The sequence below is a fragment of the Myiozetetes cayanensis genome, unplaced genomic scaffold (genome assembly GCF_022539395.1).
Source record: "Myiozetetes cayanensis isolate MyiCay16 unplaced genomic scaffold, myiCay2020 scf5-8, whole genome shotgun sequence".
NCBI classification, from domain to species: Eukaryota; Metazoa; Chordata; class Aves; order Passeriformes; family Tyrannidae; genus Myiozetetes; species Myiozetetes cayanensis.
Window position 1 is genome coordinate 79,152,734 of NW_026087742.1, and position 19,101 is coordinate 79,171,834.

A 19,101-nucleotide genomic window follows, 5' to 3' on the forward strand; every position below is an offset into this window, starting at 1 on the left:
AAATAAAAAAATCACATCTGTCAGACTTGACAAGGTTGTTTTTAAATCATTTTGAGTTCTGCCTGAATCAATACTGAAGGATTCAACCCATGAATATGTAAAATATTTATTTGATTTTTAAGCTTTTAAAGGAGTGATTGTGAATTATTCTATGGTTTATGGTATAGTAGGATCATGATTCTCAGTCTTAAAGAAACCAACAAATAACAATCTGAAATGATTTCTTATACCTGGAGGAATGCCCCATGTTTATGGAAAAGTATTACTGTCTGAGATTTGTCTAGTTGTTAAGGTATATGAATGCAGCACTGAAGAGTGTTGAACTGAAGAAAATGTGATTTTCGTAAGGGCAAGTAGCCTGTAATTTTGTGAGAAGGAAAAAAAGGGTTTTTTCCCTCAATCTTCCTGTGTGAAATTACTAAATAGTAATCCTTTCAAAAAGCTTTTGTTTAAACAAAAATTAGTGATGAGACTCTTAATTTGGAATTCAGTAGTCTGTCCTTTACAGATTGTATTCTATAGTATCTGATCAATTTGCACCATTTGTGAAACATGTTTCTTTTAATTGTCTTCTGAACTCAGCTAGTTTGCCTTGATCTGAAAGGGTCTTTGAAAATAACTGATATATAAACATTTTTCACATATTGAACCACTTGGGTAGCTGCATAACTTCTTAAATTACGAATTGCTTGCAAAAGTATTGTTTCTCTGATGAATCTGCTTTCCTTCTAAAATTCTTAGGTCTTGAAACTAAACTTAATTTTTTTTTCTATAACCTAGAAGTGACAGTGAGTTCATGCTCAGCCGATGTGACTGCCAAGTTTGTGCTTCATGCTGTTCAGCTAGTGAAACAAAAGGCATATAGAAGTCATGAGTTCTACAAATTTTCATCCTTACCAGAAAAAGGATCAGTGACTGAAGCATTTCCTGTCTTAGTAAGTTACTTAGGGTGGTGTGGGGTAAATAAAGTATCCATGCATTATAACATTGTTCTGGGGTTTTTTTCCAAAGAAAAACCCCAAACCCAAGAAATCATGTGTTTGTTACAGTAGTTAATGCATCTGACTTTCAGTCTAATACCTTTCTAAGGCTTCTGAGCTATATAGTAATATAGTACATGTTAATATCTTCAATTTGTTTCTACTTGTTTATACAAAGCAATTTGTTTCCCTTTCAAATAGGAACTACGACTTTTTGGATAGCTGTAGTTCAGCATATTTTGCTTTTAGTAGTTAATGTGGTAATTTGGGACATCTTGATATTTAAAAGAGGTGATAACTGGTGCAGCATGCTTAGCTTGGATAATGCTAGCTTGGGAGTCCAGAACACAAGCTAGGAATGAGCTAACAGTTCAGGGGTGTGGATAACAGAGCCTCCTTCTAAAGGTTGTCCCCTGCCTTGCTCAATTTGGTTGTATAGCTCTAAAGGCCTAAGAGTAGTTATAATGTCTGTACTATTCAGTCCGTTATCCTGTGTGAAAATGTCCGGTAGTGAACCATAAGCTAAGTTGGTCCCACTGACGCATTATGAATTTTATCATGTTAATTAAAAACAAAAACAAACAAAAACCCCCACTAACCAGCCAAAAAAAATGAAACCAACCCAAAACTCTCAAGCTTCCTGTCATCTTATTTAGGCAGGGAGTGGGATCTCTTTTTCTGATATATGTTTTCTGGGGCACACATGTTAAACTCATCTATGACCTAACCTGTCTGCCTAGTTTGAAGAATAAGAAAGGAAGAGGTGACCTTTAAAAGCTGTACCATTCTGTGTAGGGTAAATCCCAACACCCTTTATTCTGATGCATTCATCAGTCATCCTGGGCTTTTTTGGAGCTGTCTGATGTTTTCTGAACCAACTCTGTCTTATTTGGTACTGTACAAATCCATACAATTGGAGTAAACTGGACAAAAGAGGTCTTTTCTGAGCTGTACTCTGATGTTTTTGTTGTCTTGGGATGAGGGATGTTGGGATCAATAGAAGAGGAAGATGGGAGCTGGAGTCTAACTTTGTACTTTTATTACCCAGGCTGGAAAAACAATTGAATTTTGTGTTGCTCGGTGGTGGGCAAGCCTTAGTGATGTCAGCATTAATTACACAATTTCTTTCCATGGTGTACTTTGTGCTGCTCCTCAGCTAAACATGGTAAGTTTTCCAGAGTGTTTATTTTTACTTATTCTGAAATCCTATAGTATCTCAGAAAAGAAAACATTCTTCCTTCTTCACTGTATTTAGTAAAAGTGTCTTTATACATGAGATGTTCATATTCTCTCTTAAAAATTGCAAAATAGTTCAATCCCACAGAAATGCCCATTAGCACTATTTATGCTTTTTTTTCTTTGCCTTTTCATTATTAATCAGTAGTGGGAAAAGAGAGGAAAAAAAACCAAACAAAACTCCTAAACTCAACACAAATAGAAAAAACATACTAAAAGGCTGAAACTGTAAATACGCTTACACTAGCAAGTGTTTGTGTAAATAAACTTTGCTGGACCCACAGTTCTTGAACTCGAGTATCTAGACAAACATTGCTAAAAAGGCAATACTCTCAATGCTATATTCAGAATAAAATTTAATTAAAATTTATTTTCTGTTCAGTGTTTTATTGAGATTGGCTTGAGAGTCATCAAGCTGATTGGGTTGAGGGTTATCTTTTAGGGTAGTTGAAGGCACAGTGGATGGGTCAATGTCATGATTCCTAAGGCTCTGTGATACTAAAGGATTGAAAAAGTTGCTTAAAATGTTAGTATCATAATATTTACAGTACTCTCTCTTGGTCCTATGGTTTTGCTGTCCTATGCAAACTGGCTTGGCTTGACACTGCCTCACTTAGGAGAGAGCTCTTTGAGAGATAATAGGGAAATAAGTACATGAAGCAGCACCATGCCAATTTATCCTGGCTTCTCTCTTTTGTTTCAGCTGAGAGCCAGAGCAAATTATAGCTGTCCTGTGGGTGAAATTGGATGTAATCAGGCTGTAAGGGCAGAATAAACTGGAATAAAAAAGAGTGGGTGCAATGTGCTAAGGTCCCAGGTCTTGAACCAGTGGAACAGTAAAAGAAGGAGCTGGTGGTGTGCACAGCAGCTGTCCCGAGCCCAGCAGGATTGCATCAAATGGATAATGGACTGTTAAAAATGAGAGAATATGAACAGTTTTGTTCTTCCTTTTCGAGCACCAGTGACTTTCATAAAATAAATTTTCACAGTGCTCATGTACAGTCTTTGTCAGGGGATACTGCTAAAAAAAAGGTTTCAAATGATTTTGTCCATCACTAGGTCTGTCTGTGTCATATTGTTTCTCTTTTGCAGAGTTAAGCTATTCCATAGAAATAATCCTAAGAAGCACCATAAAATACTTGCTTTAACATTCTAGATGAATAATACTTTTATATATTGAGTTACGTAAATTGTCCCAAATGCACAAACAAAATCCAGTCTTGCACAAAGTATGACTTGTCAGTTCTGTGCAAAGTATTTATATATTGTATATATACTTACAATAATATAAGTATGTAAGTATATAAATAAAACTGTAGCCTCACTTGCTAAAGTTTTGCAAGTCCCAGTGTATCTGCTGTTGTAAAATAGAGATGCACTTGTGATGCTTTCAAAATCACGCAGTATTCTTGTTAAAGTGTAAATAATTACAGCGTGTGTTATATTTTTCAGGGATATAACAGGTGGTCCACATCTGATACTACAAGTGCACAGAAGCATAATTCTTATTTACTCTTTTTTTTTAGCATGCTTCAGAAGGCATCGTTCGATTTGATGTTCAGTCCCTGTTGAAATATGAAGATATTGCTCCATGCATAAATCTGAAAAGCTGGGTTCAAACACTCAGGTAGAGTTTCTGGGGGACTGTTTTGGGAGAGTGGGAAAACTAATTGTGTGTAGGATTAAAACAGTAACATGTTAACAGTGAAATTCAGGATTACCACGTATTCTTGTCAAATTCAAGGTAGCTTTGGAAGCATCAATTAATTTTTCAGCACTCCCTTTTTTGGTTTCTTTATGATGACTTTTTCCCATACAAATGAGTTTCCTTAAGCTAATTTAAAAAAAAATACAAAAATATTCCATTGCTCCTGAAGGAGACACTTAGAGATAAAATGCACTTTAATATCTAAAAGGCAGTTTAATATATAAAGAAATGAATTGTAGAGTTATTTGGTGCTGCTGTTTGTTGACTTTGGTTTGTGGGGTTTTTTTAAGCAGCTGCCTCAGATCCTGCCCAGTTTTGACATAGGAAGACTCTTCTCTCTTGCTTGATTAGAAGTGTTTTTGTAGGATCTCGTGCATTATTTTTTGTGGAAAACTGTGTTTATCTTGTTGCCAGTTTGACAACAGTGCTGATTTGGAAGAAAAGCTTTGTTGGAAAATTCCTAAACAGTGCAGCAATTATTAGAGTTTGTCACTTCAGAAGGATGAAGAAATGCCATGTAGTTTAAGCAGTGCTTTTAAGATGTGGGACAGACAGTTTCACAGTGCTCAGTAATCCAAAGTTTTCCTTTATTTGGGTCTGTCAGTGGAAACATTGGGACTCTGTTTGGAGGTTTTGGATACTTGTAACTGGAATTGAGGTCACTAAGAGTTTACTCTTTAATAAACTTGTCACCTAATGTTAGATTCAGAAATACTCGATTTGATATTCCTTAAGTGAGGAAATAAAACAGTCCCCTAATACAGCTTTACGTCATTCTTGTTTTAAAAATGGAGATGCTCTTAACTCCTTGTAGTATTTAAGGCACTTGTCTGACAGTAAATGAACTGCGGTTAAGTAAACTATGGAGAAATAGTTATGTATTTAAATTAAGGCTTGAATAGAGTCTCTCGAATGAACTAATGAGTCATAACACAGAGAAGAAAAATACTGAATGGCTTTTCATTCTGTCTCTTGTTTCAAATGCTTGGAGGCAGGGTGAAAGTTAGGGAGGCATATCATGTGTGGTATTACTTGGTTCTTAAGTCTTCTGTCAGCAGTCTATCTAGTGTCTGCCAGATGGGAAACCTGGGTTAAATGGACACATGGTCTGACCCGGCATACACATCTTACTGGATGACTAATCTGTGCTCTTGGCAATGAAGGAGTTGGCAGAATCTTAGAGAAAAATTCTGATCATGTAGTTAAAGGTTGTCAGATTGAATGAATGAAATGTAAACTTAAATGATGCCAGGCCACCATGATTCTGCTACTCTTAATTTCTGAGGCTCAAATTTTCCTAAATCATTATTATCTAGGTTATATTTTTCGATGCTTAAGGTCTGAAGTGTTTGTGCTGCCCTAAGCAATGGCTTTTCCCAACTGCATCTGAATTAACATATGCTCTCTGTCATGTACGTTCTTCTATATCACGACTCAGATTTCTCAAGGCCTCTTATAGATTCTTTTAAGATACAGTCTTCTGTAACAAGGAATTATCAACTATTTGTTCTCTCTTCTAATTGCTGTACCATTAATCTTTCAGTTATGAATACAAGTGCTGATTTCAGCATGGATACTAGAAGTGTACCCTGATTTTTTTTTTTTTTAACGGCCTTTAATTTTGAGTTTTAGACATGATTGCTACACTGGCTTCTTTTTTTTTTTTTTTTGGCTGTGTCTGTAATGTCATTAAACCTTGGTTTTGAACTGACATTAATTTTAACTGAGGAATTCTTGCTGCCTGGATAGTTGCAATATTTAAGAGATGTTATTGCATGGGCTGAATTCAGTTGTACTTCAGAATATGCTTCTACTTAAGACAAATTTGGTAGAGGATACATGTTTCTTAAGAGTACCTTTTGTTGTTTTTTGTTGTTTAATTGCAGACCAGTGAGTGCAAAAATAAAACCTTTGGGTTCCAGAGATATTTTACCAAATAACCGTCAACTGTATGAGATGATTTTGACATATAACTTCCATCAGGTAAGATAACTCTTTTTTTAAAAGTCTTTAATAAGTACAGCATGTTTTCTAAAACCATATCTTAATTTTAACTAGCTCTCTGTCAGAAAGGAGGTCTAGATTCACGCTCTAGACTCTACATCAAAATTCTGATTTGGTTCACTTACAGAGATACTGTTGCTTGAAATGGGCTACAGTTCAGTTATCTTTTTGAATATGTGTGTAAGGATTGTACTTGTTTTATTCTGTACAAGATTAAGTGCCTTGACCTTTCTTTTAATAGCCTAAGAGTGGAGAAGTAACTCCAAGCTGTCCACTTCTTTGTGAATTGTTGTATGAATCTGAGTTTGATAGTCAACTGTGGATTATTTTTGACCAGAACAAAAGACAAATGGGTTCAGGAGATGCCTATCCACACCAGGTACAGTGTAATGTATATATTTTACCTTCTGTTTTCTGCAGAAAAATTTCATTCTTTTTCACCACCCAGCCCTGCTGTTAGCACTTAACATTTCCTGATGTGTAGGTATAATGTTCTTATGTGTTCACAGGAAGACAGATTCAGTGGTGATGTATTTGTCTGTAAAAAATTTATGGGTTGGTTTGTCCATTAGATAGAACATGATTTTTTTGCTTTCCTCTTTAAAGGAAGGAGAAAGAGGAAAAGTGGTTAATTTACAATTTTGACTGGCACTTCTCAAGAAATGAATTAGAAATCTTGTCTGCATGTGTCTTTGTGTTTTTTACAAAAACAATACCTTAAACTTTTCTATGCAAAGTGGAAAGAATATTATTTTTCTGTAGTTTGACTTGTCTGCTGTTAAGTCAGAGATTTCTGTATCTGTGAAGGCTGTTGTCTTCTGTGCTACTGATTTCTCCAAACAGCTTTTTTAATGCTTCAGCACAGTTTACTTCCTGTTTCCATTTTTCAAAGGGAGATTTTTGCACAATGCTTTTAAATACTGTAACCTCTGTGAGAATCCCTTACTTCTTTAACAGTTTGTGTGTCTGGATCATGGGGAAAGTAGGGAGGAATTAAAAAAAGGGAAAAAAAGACAAACTTTTTCCATGGTTTTATAGTTTTGAAACTTTTTTTACTAATCTGAAATCTCAGTTGAACCTCATCAATGTAATGTTTATTTTGATAGATTGATCATCCCAGAAGTGTACAAAAGATAGTTTCAAATAACATGCTTTAAAGTTTATAAATTACTTTCAGAAACTGCATTATTTAAACTTCTGTTCCTGAACTTGCGTTTTTAAGATGCTGTAAAGTCTAGAACTCTAGAAAAAGTGCTTTGTTACTTTCACCTGGTGGACCAACCATGCTATAACTCTGTGGTATTGTGCATCATGGGACAATTCTAAAGCAACTCAAAATTATTTAATCCAGGAAGAAATAGCAACAGGAAGCATGATTTCCTAACCTAGGAGAGAGATATTCTGGGAGCAGAGTAGTTCTGAATTACTGTTCCTTTCCTTTTGGGGCTGCCTTTTATTTACTGCTAATTATTGTAGCAGCAGCAGAAAGGAAACTTAACATGCTGCTGCTCCAAACATCCACATGGTTGCCCTTTTAGATTGATCAAAATGAAAGAATGTTTTCAAAACTTGAATTTGATGGTCTGGAGGTTTTTTCTTGGGTGATTTGGGGTGAAGAGGGAGAGGATTCTTAGTTGGCTTTTTTTTTTGTTGTTGGTTGGTTGGTTGGGGGTTTTTTGTGTGTGGTTTTTTTTGTTTTTTTTCTTTGTTGGTTTTGTTTGTGTTTTTTTTCTTGGGGTTTTTGTTGGTTTTTTTTTTTTAATAAATGGAGATTATTTATCTGCATATTTTTAACTGACTAATAAGCTCAGGGCAAAGAGTCTGTCAGCACTTGAAACTGCAACCATAGATCTCACAGGAATACTGCATCCCTCAGCGTGAAGATTGGTAGTGTTTGAGACAGTAGAAGATATTCTGTCATCTCAACCACAGAGCACCCAAACATAGTAAACTGAAAGTGTATCAAGGCAAACCTGCAGAGGTTTTGAACTGAAAGCTTATCAGGAATTCTGATTTGTGCCTGTTTTGTGGCATGAAAACTATTTTTTTTTCAGTCAGTACTAAATATATTTTGGCTGCTGTCATGTCTTGAAAGCACTCTGTTTTCAGGAGTTTCCAAAACCAAGCAATCTAATATATTTTAAAGGGCTTGAGCTATATGAATCAAGAAGAGCATGCCAATTTTATTTCTGGGGTTTGTGTTTTTTTGTGACTGGTGAAATAGTTAATTTAGACATTTATGAGAACTTCTTTCTTTCAGTATTCTGTGAAACTGGAAAAAGGAGATTACACTATTCGGTTACAAATTCGTCATGAGCAGAACAGTGAGCTGGATCGCATCAAAGACCTTCCATTTATTGTTTCTCACAGGTTGTCTAGTACCTTGAGCTTAGATATTTATGAAAACCATAGCCTTGCTCTCTTAGGGAAGAAGAAATCCAACAGTTTGACATTACCACCAAAACACAGTCAGCCTTTCTTTGTTACATCTCTGCCTGATGACAAGTAAGTGACTCAAGTCCTGTTTTTCCCATCTACATCTAACCAGCTGCCTCTGCACCTAACTAAAATGATACTTGGACAGTGTCTACCTGTTCAGGCTTGGTAATTCCTCTTGTGTTGCTCTTTCACTGTTTGGCTTCTTTACTGTAGTTTCCATGGAACCTTAATTAGCCTGGTTTTAACACTGAACTTACTTTCTTCGAACAGAATACCTAAAGGAGCAGGACCAGGATGTTATCTTGCAGGGAGTCTTACACTGTCTAAAACAGAACTTGGAAAGAAAGCTGTGAGTATATGAGATGGATGATGGTTTCTCTTTCTGAAACTTCTGTAGCAAGTGAATGGCATGCTAGGAAGTACTGTGTTGTATGGGTTTATTACTTTAAAGAGCGTTAGGTTTGGTAATATATAATACATTTTAGAAGCAGTTGTTTCATTATAAATTCAGCATAATTTTTAAGTAGCTCTAATTTTATTTTCGTCTTCTAATTTCAAATTTAAATTGTGTCTTTTAGTTCTTTCACTCTGAAACCTTGTTATTTCTAGAAGCAACTGCTTTTTTGTTGGTGTGGAGCCTTTAAAATTGATTTTTGTAACTCTGTAGGTTACTGTAATTTTTGAATGAAAAATACATGCATATGTAGTGTTTTGTGCATGTTGGTTCTGTGATAAACAGTTATACTCTTCCTTGCATGCATACAATTTTGAGCAAAAATACATGCTTTCTAAACACCTATGTGTTACCGTTACCAAGTAGTAGGAATTTTGCTGGCACGAGTTCATAGATATTCTTACCTGCTACACACTGATGTTGTCAACCACTGGTATGACTGTATGCTTCAACAGCAAGAGATAAGATCTTTGTGTGTGATGCTAGAAAAACAGCTGTAGGGTCTTCTTGATCATAATGCAACATCCTGTGAAAAAATGGTTTTTAACTTGTATGACTTTCTAGTACAACAGCGCCTGTAGTAACCGCAACTATTTTCTGTATGTCTGGTGCTAGTGTTTAGAAGATTCCCCTAGCTATTTTTAAACAGATGTCATACCTGAGATTAGATTTTAGTCCATCCTAGTGATTGTTAGTACTTAAAAGGTAGTTCACCTATGTCCATATTTCACTAGATGTGGCTGAACAACTTATATAAAATTAGAGTATGTTTTCATACAAAATAGGTTTCTGTGAGTAGGTGGGCATATACCTTTAGATCTTGTCTAGCATAAAAGTTTAGTTCATTCAGTCTGGTTTGGTTGTAGCTAGTACTTTTGGGGCAGATTGCACATAACAGCAGGTGAGATAATGTCTGGCAGGAGAATCTACATATCAGTGAGGAAAAACCCAGTAACTAGAAACTCTAAAATATCTAGTTTAATTATTTCTTTGTGATTCCTCTGAGGTTGTAAGTGTGCTTTTATGAAATCCATGGTAAATCCATTACACTAGTGTAGTATAGTTTCCCAAACTAGAATTTTGCACTTCCTTGAACTGTTGGTTGTGATTCTTGCCTGTTTTATTTTAAAGCCAGACTAAGTGGCTATGTACAGTAGTTTCTGTGATAGGAAGTAGGAGACAGATAATGCCTGTCAAATTGTGATGGAGAAAGCTTACACAGAGAGAAGCTCTAGCTGAGGTGTGTCTTGTGTCATAGTCTAAGACATTACTGTTATGGTCACGTTTCACTGGAAAAAGGATGGTATCAAATAGCATCAGATACTTTCTGCTGCCTTTAGTGATGTCAGTATGTACCAGGAGACAAAAAAGGAGGATTAGGCAGCAAAGTTGTGTCTAAGTCAGCAGGTGGATGCAAGGTAAGGGAAAATGTATCTAATTTCCATATATTCATTATGAAATACAACAATGCCAGTACACAGTCAACAATCTAAAAACTAAAATTCTGAGGCTCAATTTCTGTAATTTATTAACTGAAGCTAAGTGGTTAACAACACTTGCTTACTTTACAGGAGGAATGGACTGTATACACAATGATGCATTGTTTTATTAATTTTGAAAACATGAAAGAGCATGCTTTAAGAGCATGTTTGAACTTAGATGTGACTTTCTAAAAGTTGGCAATCTGTAGGTTGAAAGTATAACTATAATTGTACAGAGAAGGTGTCTCCATCCTGTGTGGTGTGTGCATGTTTTCTTACAGTATGTTATTCTAACTCCCAGGGGCAGTCTGCAGCAAAACGACAAGGAAAATTTAAAAAGGTACTGAATGTTAGTTTTTGAAAAAGATATTCTTAAGTCTTTTTGCATATGACTCAAAGAATTTGTCTACCAGTCTTGGTTTTTAATTTGTCTCCTTCATCTACCTACTTAGACTTGAGTTATTTACTTCAGCACCTTACTGTGTTTACTGGTAGAATGACAAAACACTACTGTAGCTGAGAGGCACGTGAGCATGTGTATACTTTTGCAATACGTGGTGTAAAATGCATGTGGTAATTAGTGGTCTGTATTTTTTCTTATTATTAAATATTCAGGAATCTTAAGTGTTTGTGGTCAAGATTTTCTGGGCAAGTGTTTCTGCCTATTCTGTCTGCAGATTGAGAATTGAATACAAACCTAACCCTTTGATGTAGAATTGAATAAATGAATATCTAAGTCTATACCCAATCCACTGAATTGAGAGTTGACTTCATTACAGTCATAAAAAACATACTGTAGGAAGCAGTTTTTTCCTTAGGTGAGATGGACTTGGTGGAAAAGTCTCTCGATTCATGTTTCTACTAAACTTGAATGTATTTTGTTACAGGCTAGAGTTTATACAGTCATGTAGCAGGTACTAGAATTTACAGAATGAATTTTGGAGTACGTATAAGATATTTTAGATAGGGGATGAGTGACTTTAAATACAGCAGCATCTGCCAGAAGTCAGAGTGTGAAACAATTTATTAAAAAAGTGCAAAAAATAGTTTGATAGACTACCTTCATAAAGTTACTGGGTTTTTTCTTTTTAAAAATAAGACCTGAGAACCATGGATAACTCAATCTGTTGCCACATTCTGCTATTTTGTTAAGTGAACTTATAACTGAACCTGCTAACTTACTCTGGTCTTGGTGTAGTAACTGTGTGGGAATGTGATCAGGCTTTACAGGAAGGATTTTAGTGCACATTGCTCAATTTTATTTTCATATCTGAAAATCATTCAGATCACTTTTAGTAAGATGATTTAAAATCTCATGTGAATGCTTGGCTTCCTGATGAATAGGGTATAAAATCTTCACAAAATGAACCTCTAACAAGGGAGTTAAACTCTACTGTTAATTTAATTTGCATAACAAAACCAGTTAAACAGATTAGAGGTTGCACGTTGTGGTGTTTTTTTTTTTATTTAGAACAGAGATTTGCCTTCAGATATACTGAACACTATACCCACCTGAAGTTGAAATAAAAACCACTGTTCTTGTTACTTCTGTCTATTACTCATCAGTGTACTAACAGCAAATAAATAAAACACAATGCATTTCACAGCATTGTTCTGTAAGAGCTCCATTAATTAATGCATTTTTCTGAGAATGTAAGGCCTTCCTAAGGCCTTTCTAAGGACTTCCTAGTGTACAAGTTTCAGTACTTATCCTGCCCTGTCCTAAGTTTACATGTGGATAAGATGTTTTCCAGCACAGAAAACTTGTTTATGGTTGTTTTGGGGGATTTTTGTGACACAGTCAAAAAAGTATGTGTAGACTTTCCATATTTTTCACAGACAAGTCCAGGCCCTCTTGTAAGATTAGGATGTTAATTTACACATGCCATTTTTATTTTATGTGTGGGTTTTTTTAGTTTTGGTACCAGTGACGAGTCTGTGGAAGGATTTTGTTGGTTGTTTTGGGGATTCTGGGTTTTGTGGCTTTTTTTAGTTGAGGAGGGATGGAACTTGTTAGCTTGCACCTATGTGCATGACACTATGAGAGGTCCAGAGCAGGTATTTCTGGTTGTTTGAAAGTACTTCTGTTTTCACAGAATTACAGAATAGCTGAGGCTCGAAGTGACCTCTGGAGGTCATCTAGTCTAACGCTCCTACTTGAGCAGGGACTTCTAAAGCTGGTTTCCCAAGACCATGCCCAGACAGCTTTTGAGTATGTTGAAGGGTGGAGATTACACAACATCTCTGGGTGACCTATGCCCAGTCTACAGTCACCCCACTGTGAAAAAGTGTTTCCTGATGTCCAGAGGCAACCTCCTGTGTTTCTGTTCGTGTCCATTGCCTCTGGTCTTGTCACTATGCACCACTGAGGACAGTCTGGATTTCTCTTTACTCCTTCCCTGTAGGTATTTACACAGATAGAAGAATTCAATCCCCAAATGCTCCACACCCCACAGATGCTTTCTTTAGGCTGAACAGTCAGATTTCTCAGCTTTTTTGCATCTTCATGGACCTTCACTGGACTTGCTCCAGTAGGTCCACATGTCTCTTTTACTGGGGAGCCCAGGACTGGCACAGTACCCCAGGTAAGGCCTCACTGTTGCGGAGCAAAGGAGAAGGATCACAACCCTCAACCTGCTGATAGTAAATGTAATGTAGCCTGAGACTCCATTAGCCCTCTTTACCACGAAGGCACTGCTGGCTCATGTTCAACCTGGTGTCTGTCAGGACCCCCAGATCTTTTCTTGCCAAGCTGCTTTCCAGCTGGCTGCCCCATAGCATTTTCTGTGCCTGGATTTAATCTACTCCAGTTCTTCTCGTTGAACTTCATGAGGCTCCTGCAAACCCATTTCTGTAGCCCGTCAAGGTTCCTCTGGATGGCAGCATGATCCTCTGGTTTATGAGCCACTCCTCCTAGTTGGTGTCATCAGAAGATGTGCTGGGGGTACCCTCTGGTCCATCATCCAGCTCATTAATGAAGATGTTGAACAGGATTCAATCCAGTACCAATCCCTGGGGTGCACAACTAGTTACTGACCTCCAGCTGTGTGCCACTGATCACCACTCTGGGCCCAGCCATTCAGCAGGTTTCAGTCTCCCTGACTGCTCATCCAGCCTAAGCTTCAACAGCTTCTCTGTTTGCATAAAAGCAATTTGTGGTTATGTCAAGAAATAACAGGCTAGTTTTCTAAAGATAGTTAATTCTTTTAGAACTGGACAAAAATGTCAAGGTGTTTTCTCCATACAGTAAGCAGGTGTCTTTGTTTTTACAGTTTCTGATGTGTAAAGCAGTTATTGATTACTATATATATCTAATTACTTTTTCCCCTTGTCTCTAAGTTTAGTCCAGAACATAGTGAGAAAGAATGAATAACAAATCATTGACCTTTTTCTGGTCTGTAAGAATAATTTTTTGTTGTTTTACATAATGCAGCTTTTGAACAGCAGTGTGTAAAAACTAACCAAGGGATAGAACATTTCTACATCTTTCTCCCTATTCTGCCATTCTTTCCTCTGATTTAAAGCAAGAAACACATTATGAAGATATTCATAAGTACTAGTGGGAGACTAATAAACACCATTGTGAAGTCAAACATAGAAGGGTGACTTCCTTTGAGCATTAAGACACTACCCTTGTTTAATCATGAGGCCTTCAAAAATAGGATGGAGTATGTGTCTAACAAAAGTTTGACACAGTCACCAGCCTGACTGGTGACTTCAAGAACCTTATTTTTTCATTAAATTAGAGTATTATCGTAAAAATAAGCAACACTGCACAAAGCGTATGCATCTTAAAGCAGATTCAAATTCCATATGTGCATTCAACTGTGTGTATGCAGAATTACATTAATATGCAGATGCTTGTTCCTTGAAGGAGCTTTTTGCCTGTAGTTAGTTTTGCTCTGAATGCTTTGAAGTACAGAAAACAATAGTTCATATGTGTGTTTTCCACATAAAGTACCATATTGAATCGCCAGACAAAAATATTTAAAAATTGAAATCTTTATGCAAAACTAACAGTTCATTAAGCTCTTCTGAGAGGTGACTGTTCTGAGCACGTTGTTCTTGTTTACATCTGTAGATTGTAGTTCTAGTTAAAAGTAAATTCAGGCTTATCAAACTACATGGAGAACACTGACCAAAGTGCATATCCCATCTACTTCCAAAGTTTTTAATACTGCTCAAATTTTTAGAGAATAAACAAAAAGCATATTTTGCATTAATTTAAAGATTCTTTAAAGTATTTTTTCAATGGATAATATGCTCACTTGCTGTCTTTCTCTGTCTACAGTTCTGTATCTTTTTATAGGTATATATAAAATGAAATCCAGTACACTATTCTAGGAATTCTGTTCAGAGGGAAGTTTGAATAAGAAAAGTTGAAGTGCTGAATTGTCAAGAGCTGCCTTTCTTCTCTTTAGTTTCTAATGATGAGTTTCTTTGATGGCAATGATAGTGCCATTCTGAGATCTTCTGTTACCTAGGGGGTTGCCAGGTTTTATAAATGATCCTAGTGTTTGCAGATAGAGATAGAAGCTTTCAGTCCATCTTACAGTCTTGTTATAGTTTAGTTAAATATGATAAACACATAAACTTTATTTATCCCATGAAATAAGTTTGAAGTCTGTGTAGAAGAGTGTGCCTCTTATTCTGTAAGCTCTTTTGATTGGAGGGTGCCTGTGTCTGAAGCTCATTGATTTCCTTTCAGTGGTCATAGCTTGTAATGCCTGCACAATCTCATGACCAAAAGTATCTTGCTGAGAAAATGGGGAGATGACATTTTATTGTTGATGGTTTAGCTACATAGAATTAGTCTCTCTAAGTGAAAGTGTTTTTCCATATAAGTGGGTTTTTGTTAATCCAGTTATATTTGGTTTGAAACTTAAACCAGAGTAGTACAGTAGAGCCTTCTCATATAGAGAGGGCTTGAGAATGCAGAGGTCATTTAGGTAAGTGACTCCAAAAATAGTTGCGAAGTAAGATCAAAAAGGACTTTCAAGAGGGAAATCCTGAACTATTGGGAGAATATATCTTAGAATGGCAGGTTTTCCTTCTTAAGAAAATGTTAGTCTCAATAGAGGACATCTTTTAGAAAACATGGTAAACTCATTCAGATTTTAATGCTTAACTAACCTGTTAGGTATCTTAAAATGTTTAATTTGTTTTAATGGACTACATCGCTATGTTGTTGGTTTCTACCGTTCTCCTTACCTTTGTGAGTTCCTATCATGTTTCTGACCTCTGTACCTTTTTGCATGTGCTTCCTTCCATGACTTCTTTTGTCGTACTCTGGCCTAGGTCTTGCTGAGTCTTCTTTAGCTGTACTGACTGGTCATGTGCTTCATACTTGACATGCATCTGTGCAGGATAGTTCCTGTGAAGGAATTATTCTTTATATTCCTGTAATTGTATTCTTATTTTTTTTCTTTATATGGTTCCTGTGAAGGAATTCCTTTAGTGTAGAGTAGTTATCTAAACTAGTTTAAAACAAACACAGTATTTAAATGTCAATGTTGTTGTTCTATGATTACATATTAAGTAGCTGGAAAAATTGTTTTAAGGGAATATTGATGTCACTTTTACCAGTGCTGCGTTCAGTAACCCATAGCAAGTTACTGGTCTGTTTGAACTATCAGTTCAAATAAAATTTTTCTGCGTCAATGTCCTTGAATGTTTCAGAAGTGTAGCGTCCAAGTTCATTGTTGCAAGGTTAGGCATGGCATTTTCTAATAGTCACCCTTTTACCTGCTATTTAGTTAACCTTAAATAACTCCATCTTGTGCACAAGGTTTCATTTTATTCCACAATACTGCCCTGTTTTACAGGAAGCATTCCCACAAATATGTTTTGGAACAATTGGTGAGAATAATTAAATTGCCACAGTGATTGAGCATGCAGCTCAGTATTTTGCACAATGTTGCAACAGAGTAATGGTATCTAGAGGATTTAAACTTTAATGATCTTCTCTGAAACATCCTATATGTAATGTGACGGGACGTGTACCCTCACTGTTTAGGGAAAAGCTTTTTTAAAGATTGCAATGTAAAACCCACAAAGAACAAAACAGGCTCCCCCAGCAGTTGTAATGTTTTAGAATGAGTGACTGAAATCTTATACTAGCTTATTTGCAAACTTGTATATAAGTTGCCTTGGAAAATGGATTTCAGAGCATGGTCAAAGATGAGTTAGCTGTAGCTGATTTTTGTATGGTAATTTTTGACTAGCATAGCAGGAGCGCAAACTATAGTGATATTTGTATAACAGTATATAGGGTTTAAATAAAAACTTGCTGTTGTGAAGCTTAATTTGAGCACAGATACAGGTGAAACTGGAAAGTCTATAGCAGCAAACTGGAAAACCGTTGACTCTGGATACATCAGCTAATTCAGTAGGCACATGGAAGAAATAGTATCTTGAGTGGAATAAATTTGTATATCCTGTGACATGTTTCATTTTTATCCTGTGATATTTTTTAGAATTCGGTCATCTTTATTAATTTGCTTATTTCCAGATTTGTAGAATAAGATCTCTGTCTTCTTTTCCTTTACCTTTATCCAAGTTACTTGCTTTTTTTTATAAACAAACAAAGAAACCTTCCATGTTTCTTATTCCCTAACTAATACTTTATAAAATTTTATGAATATAAAAATGTCAAACTTGATTAATTTTAGGCTTTCTTTTCTTACACCTAGTGTGCTATATTAATATTTACATCCTTGCATTGCTTAGAATGAAAACTTAAAGCAGTTCCTGAATTCCTAATGTCTAATACCTTTGCTCTCAGAATCCTTACTTGTTGTATGTGTAACTCAGAGTAGTTTCTGGCTATGATTTAGCTTTTATATTGCATCAGAAAAAAGTGTGCTGTATCCCTTTCAATATGTGTCTCTTTTCCCACCTCTAGGATGTCCTTACTGTTCACTATCATCTGATACCATCACCATCAAAGAGTAAAAATGGCAGCAAAGAGAAAGAAAAAGAACAGGAAAAAGAAAAAGACGTAAAAGAAGAATTTGCTGAAGCTTTAAGAGATCTAAAAATACAGTGGATGACTAAGTATGTTTGCTGTCATTGCTACACAAGCTTTAAGCAACTTGAAATTCAAAAAAATATTTAGAATCTCTACTTTCATGATGTATCCTCCTCTCTTCTAGGCTGGATGCTACTGACATGTATAATGAGTTGAAAGAAGCATTTCCTAATCATCTTCCATTATATGTTGCAAGACTTCATCAGCTGGATTCTGAAAAGGTTATTTAACACTTCTTAAACTTGATGTCTCAATACATCCATGTAGCCCGAAAACTGAGTCTTTCTCCATATGTATTGGAGTTGAAGTGACTGTACTCAGTACTATAAAGCAGAAATTCCTAGTCAGTGACAACTGCCTCCCTTAACTGGTGGTGCTTTACTTAATCCCACAGCAGAATGAAAGTAATCTTAACTATACTGTTTGCTTATCAGTTACTCCTCGTTCAGTTAAACAAATTGTTTAGTCTACAACAATATTATTCTGAATGGTGGTTACTGAGAAAAACACGCATCCCAATCTGTTCTTCTATTGGATTGGTAATTTCTTCTAGCAGAATTGTTTAGACAACTGAGGACAGTAATCCCCTGAAATGACACAGCTAAATCCAGAATCTGTCCTCAAAAATGAGAACTGTGAACAGAAAAGTGTGCATCTGAGTTTATTTTGAAGATGGAGACCTTAGTGTATACGCCACTAGCTTGAATATTTTTCTTTTCATTTGGTTCTGATTTTGTATTTATTTCTGAATTGAATAACTACTACCATTATTTAAGAGTATTGATTTGTACTGAAAGGTGATTTTTTTCTATAAACTCTGTGTTTTCCATATGCCAACTTTATATTTTTCACAGTTTGTTTTCGGTGAAGTGGACTACATATGTAGGAAATCTTGCAAACTTTCCAGATTTCTTTAAGCAAAATTTGGAGAAAGGGCAAAACATGACAGGTTTAATTAGTGTTATTTCTGCATAACTTTGCAGTTATCCTAATGTAGTATGTTGTCCAGTGAAGCAGTGTGATTTCATGGAACTGAGCATCTTTTTTTATTCTTCTTTTAGGAACGAATGAAAAGACTAGATGAAATTGTTGCTGCTGCAAATACTGTAATCTCTCATATTGATCAGACAGCATTAGCGGTATATTTTGCCATGAAGACTGATCCCAGGCCTGATGCAACTACTATAAAAAAGTACCTAACCAGTAAATACTTTTCTTGCATCCTATTTTTGTAATCTATGTACTTTGTCTCTGCATATAAGAAATTCAATGCTATAACTTTGATAACTTGTGGTATTTTTTGGGACACAGGTAATTTCAAATTTGAATATACAATTACTGTGTTTTCTTATTATGTCTCCAGAATGCAGGAACACTGAAAGCTGCAATTTTTCATTTATTCAATAAAATAAATGAGAGTGCTTTTAGGATTTAAATGTATCAGAAAAATAGATTATTAAATTTTTGTATCATGCTCATTCTAAGATCAAAGGGACCAGCAGAATATTAGTAGAAGTGTTTGTTTTGAATGCTACATGCCTTTTCTTTATATTTTGCAACCATTCAGATCTGTATTTGAAGACAAAATTGACATCAACCAAATAACTAACTGCTTTCAAAAGATTTCATTTGTGATAAGCATGATGACCATACTTGTGCTTCAGGATATTTTTGAAACTCATTGTTTTTCTTTAGTTTTAGATTGTTCCTCTGAATTACCAGTGTGTATATATATCCCTAGGGAGACTGTGTTTTGAAGGTGACATTCT

The 19,101-nt window shown here is 35.7% G+C and overlaps 1 protein-coding gene across 3 annotated transcripts in view; it reads left to right on the plus strand.

Annotated features, from left to right (window-relative positions):
* The window catches only part of TPP2 (tripeptidyl peptidase 2), a 51,606-nt gene that overhangs the window by 21,304 nt on the left and 11,201 nt on the right, over window positions 1-19,101 (plus strand). For 2 of the 3 annotated variants that reach the window (XR_007630890.1, XM_050332182.1), the window contains exons 17-27: window positions 781-935; window positions 2,029-2,145; window positions 3,743-3,843; window positions 5,811-5,907; window positions 6,170-6,307; window positions 8,189-8,433; window positions 8,638-8,716; window positions 10,604-10,642; window positions 17,207-17,358; window positions 17,457-17,553; window positions 18,394-18,524. Coding sequence is in view for 2 of the 3 variants with exons in the window: in XM_050332182.1 (XP_050188139.1) it covers window positions 781-935; window positions 2,029-2,145; window positions 3,743-3,843; window positions 5,811-5,907; window positions 6,170-6,307; window positions 8,189-8,433; window positions 8,638-8,716; window positions 10,604-10,642; window positions 17,207-17,358; window positions 17,457-17,553; window positions 18,394-18,524 (1,351 nt within the window). In the remaining variant the exon portion in view is untranslated. The remainder of the gene's footprint in view (window positions 1-780; window positions 936-2,028; window positions 2,146-3,742; window positions 3,844-5,810; window positions 5,908-6,169; window positions 6,308-8,188; window positions 8,434-8,637; window positions 8,717-10,603; window positions 10,643-17,206; window positions 17,359-17,456; window positions 17,554-18,393; window positions 18,525-19,101) is intronic. The other variant, XM_050332183.1, reaches the window with a different exon arrangement.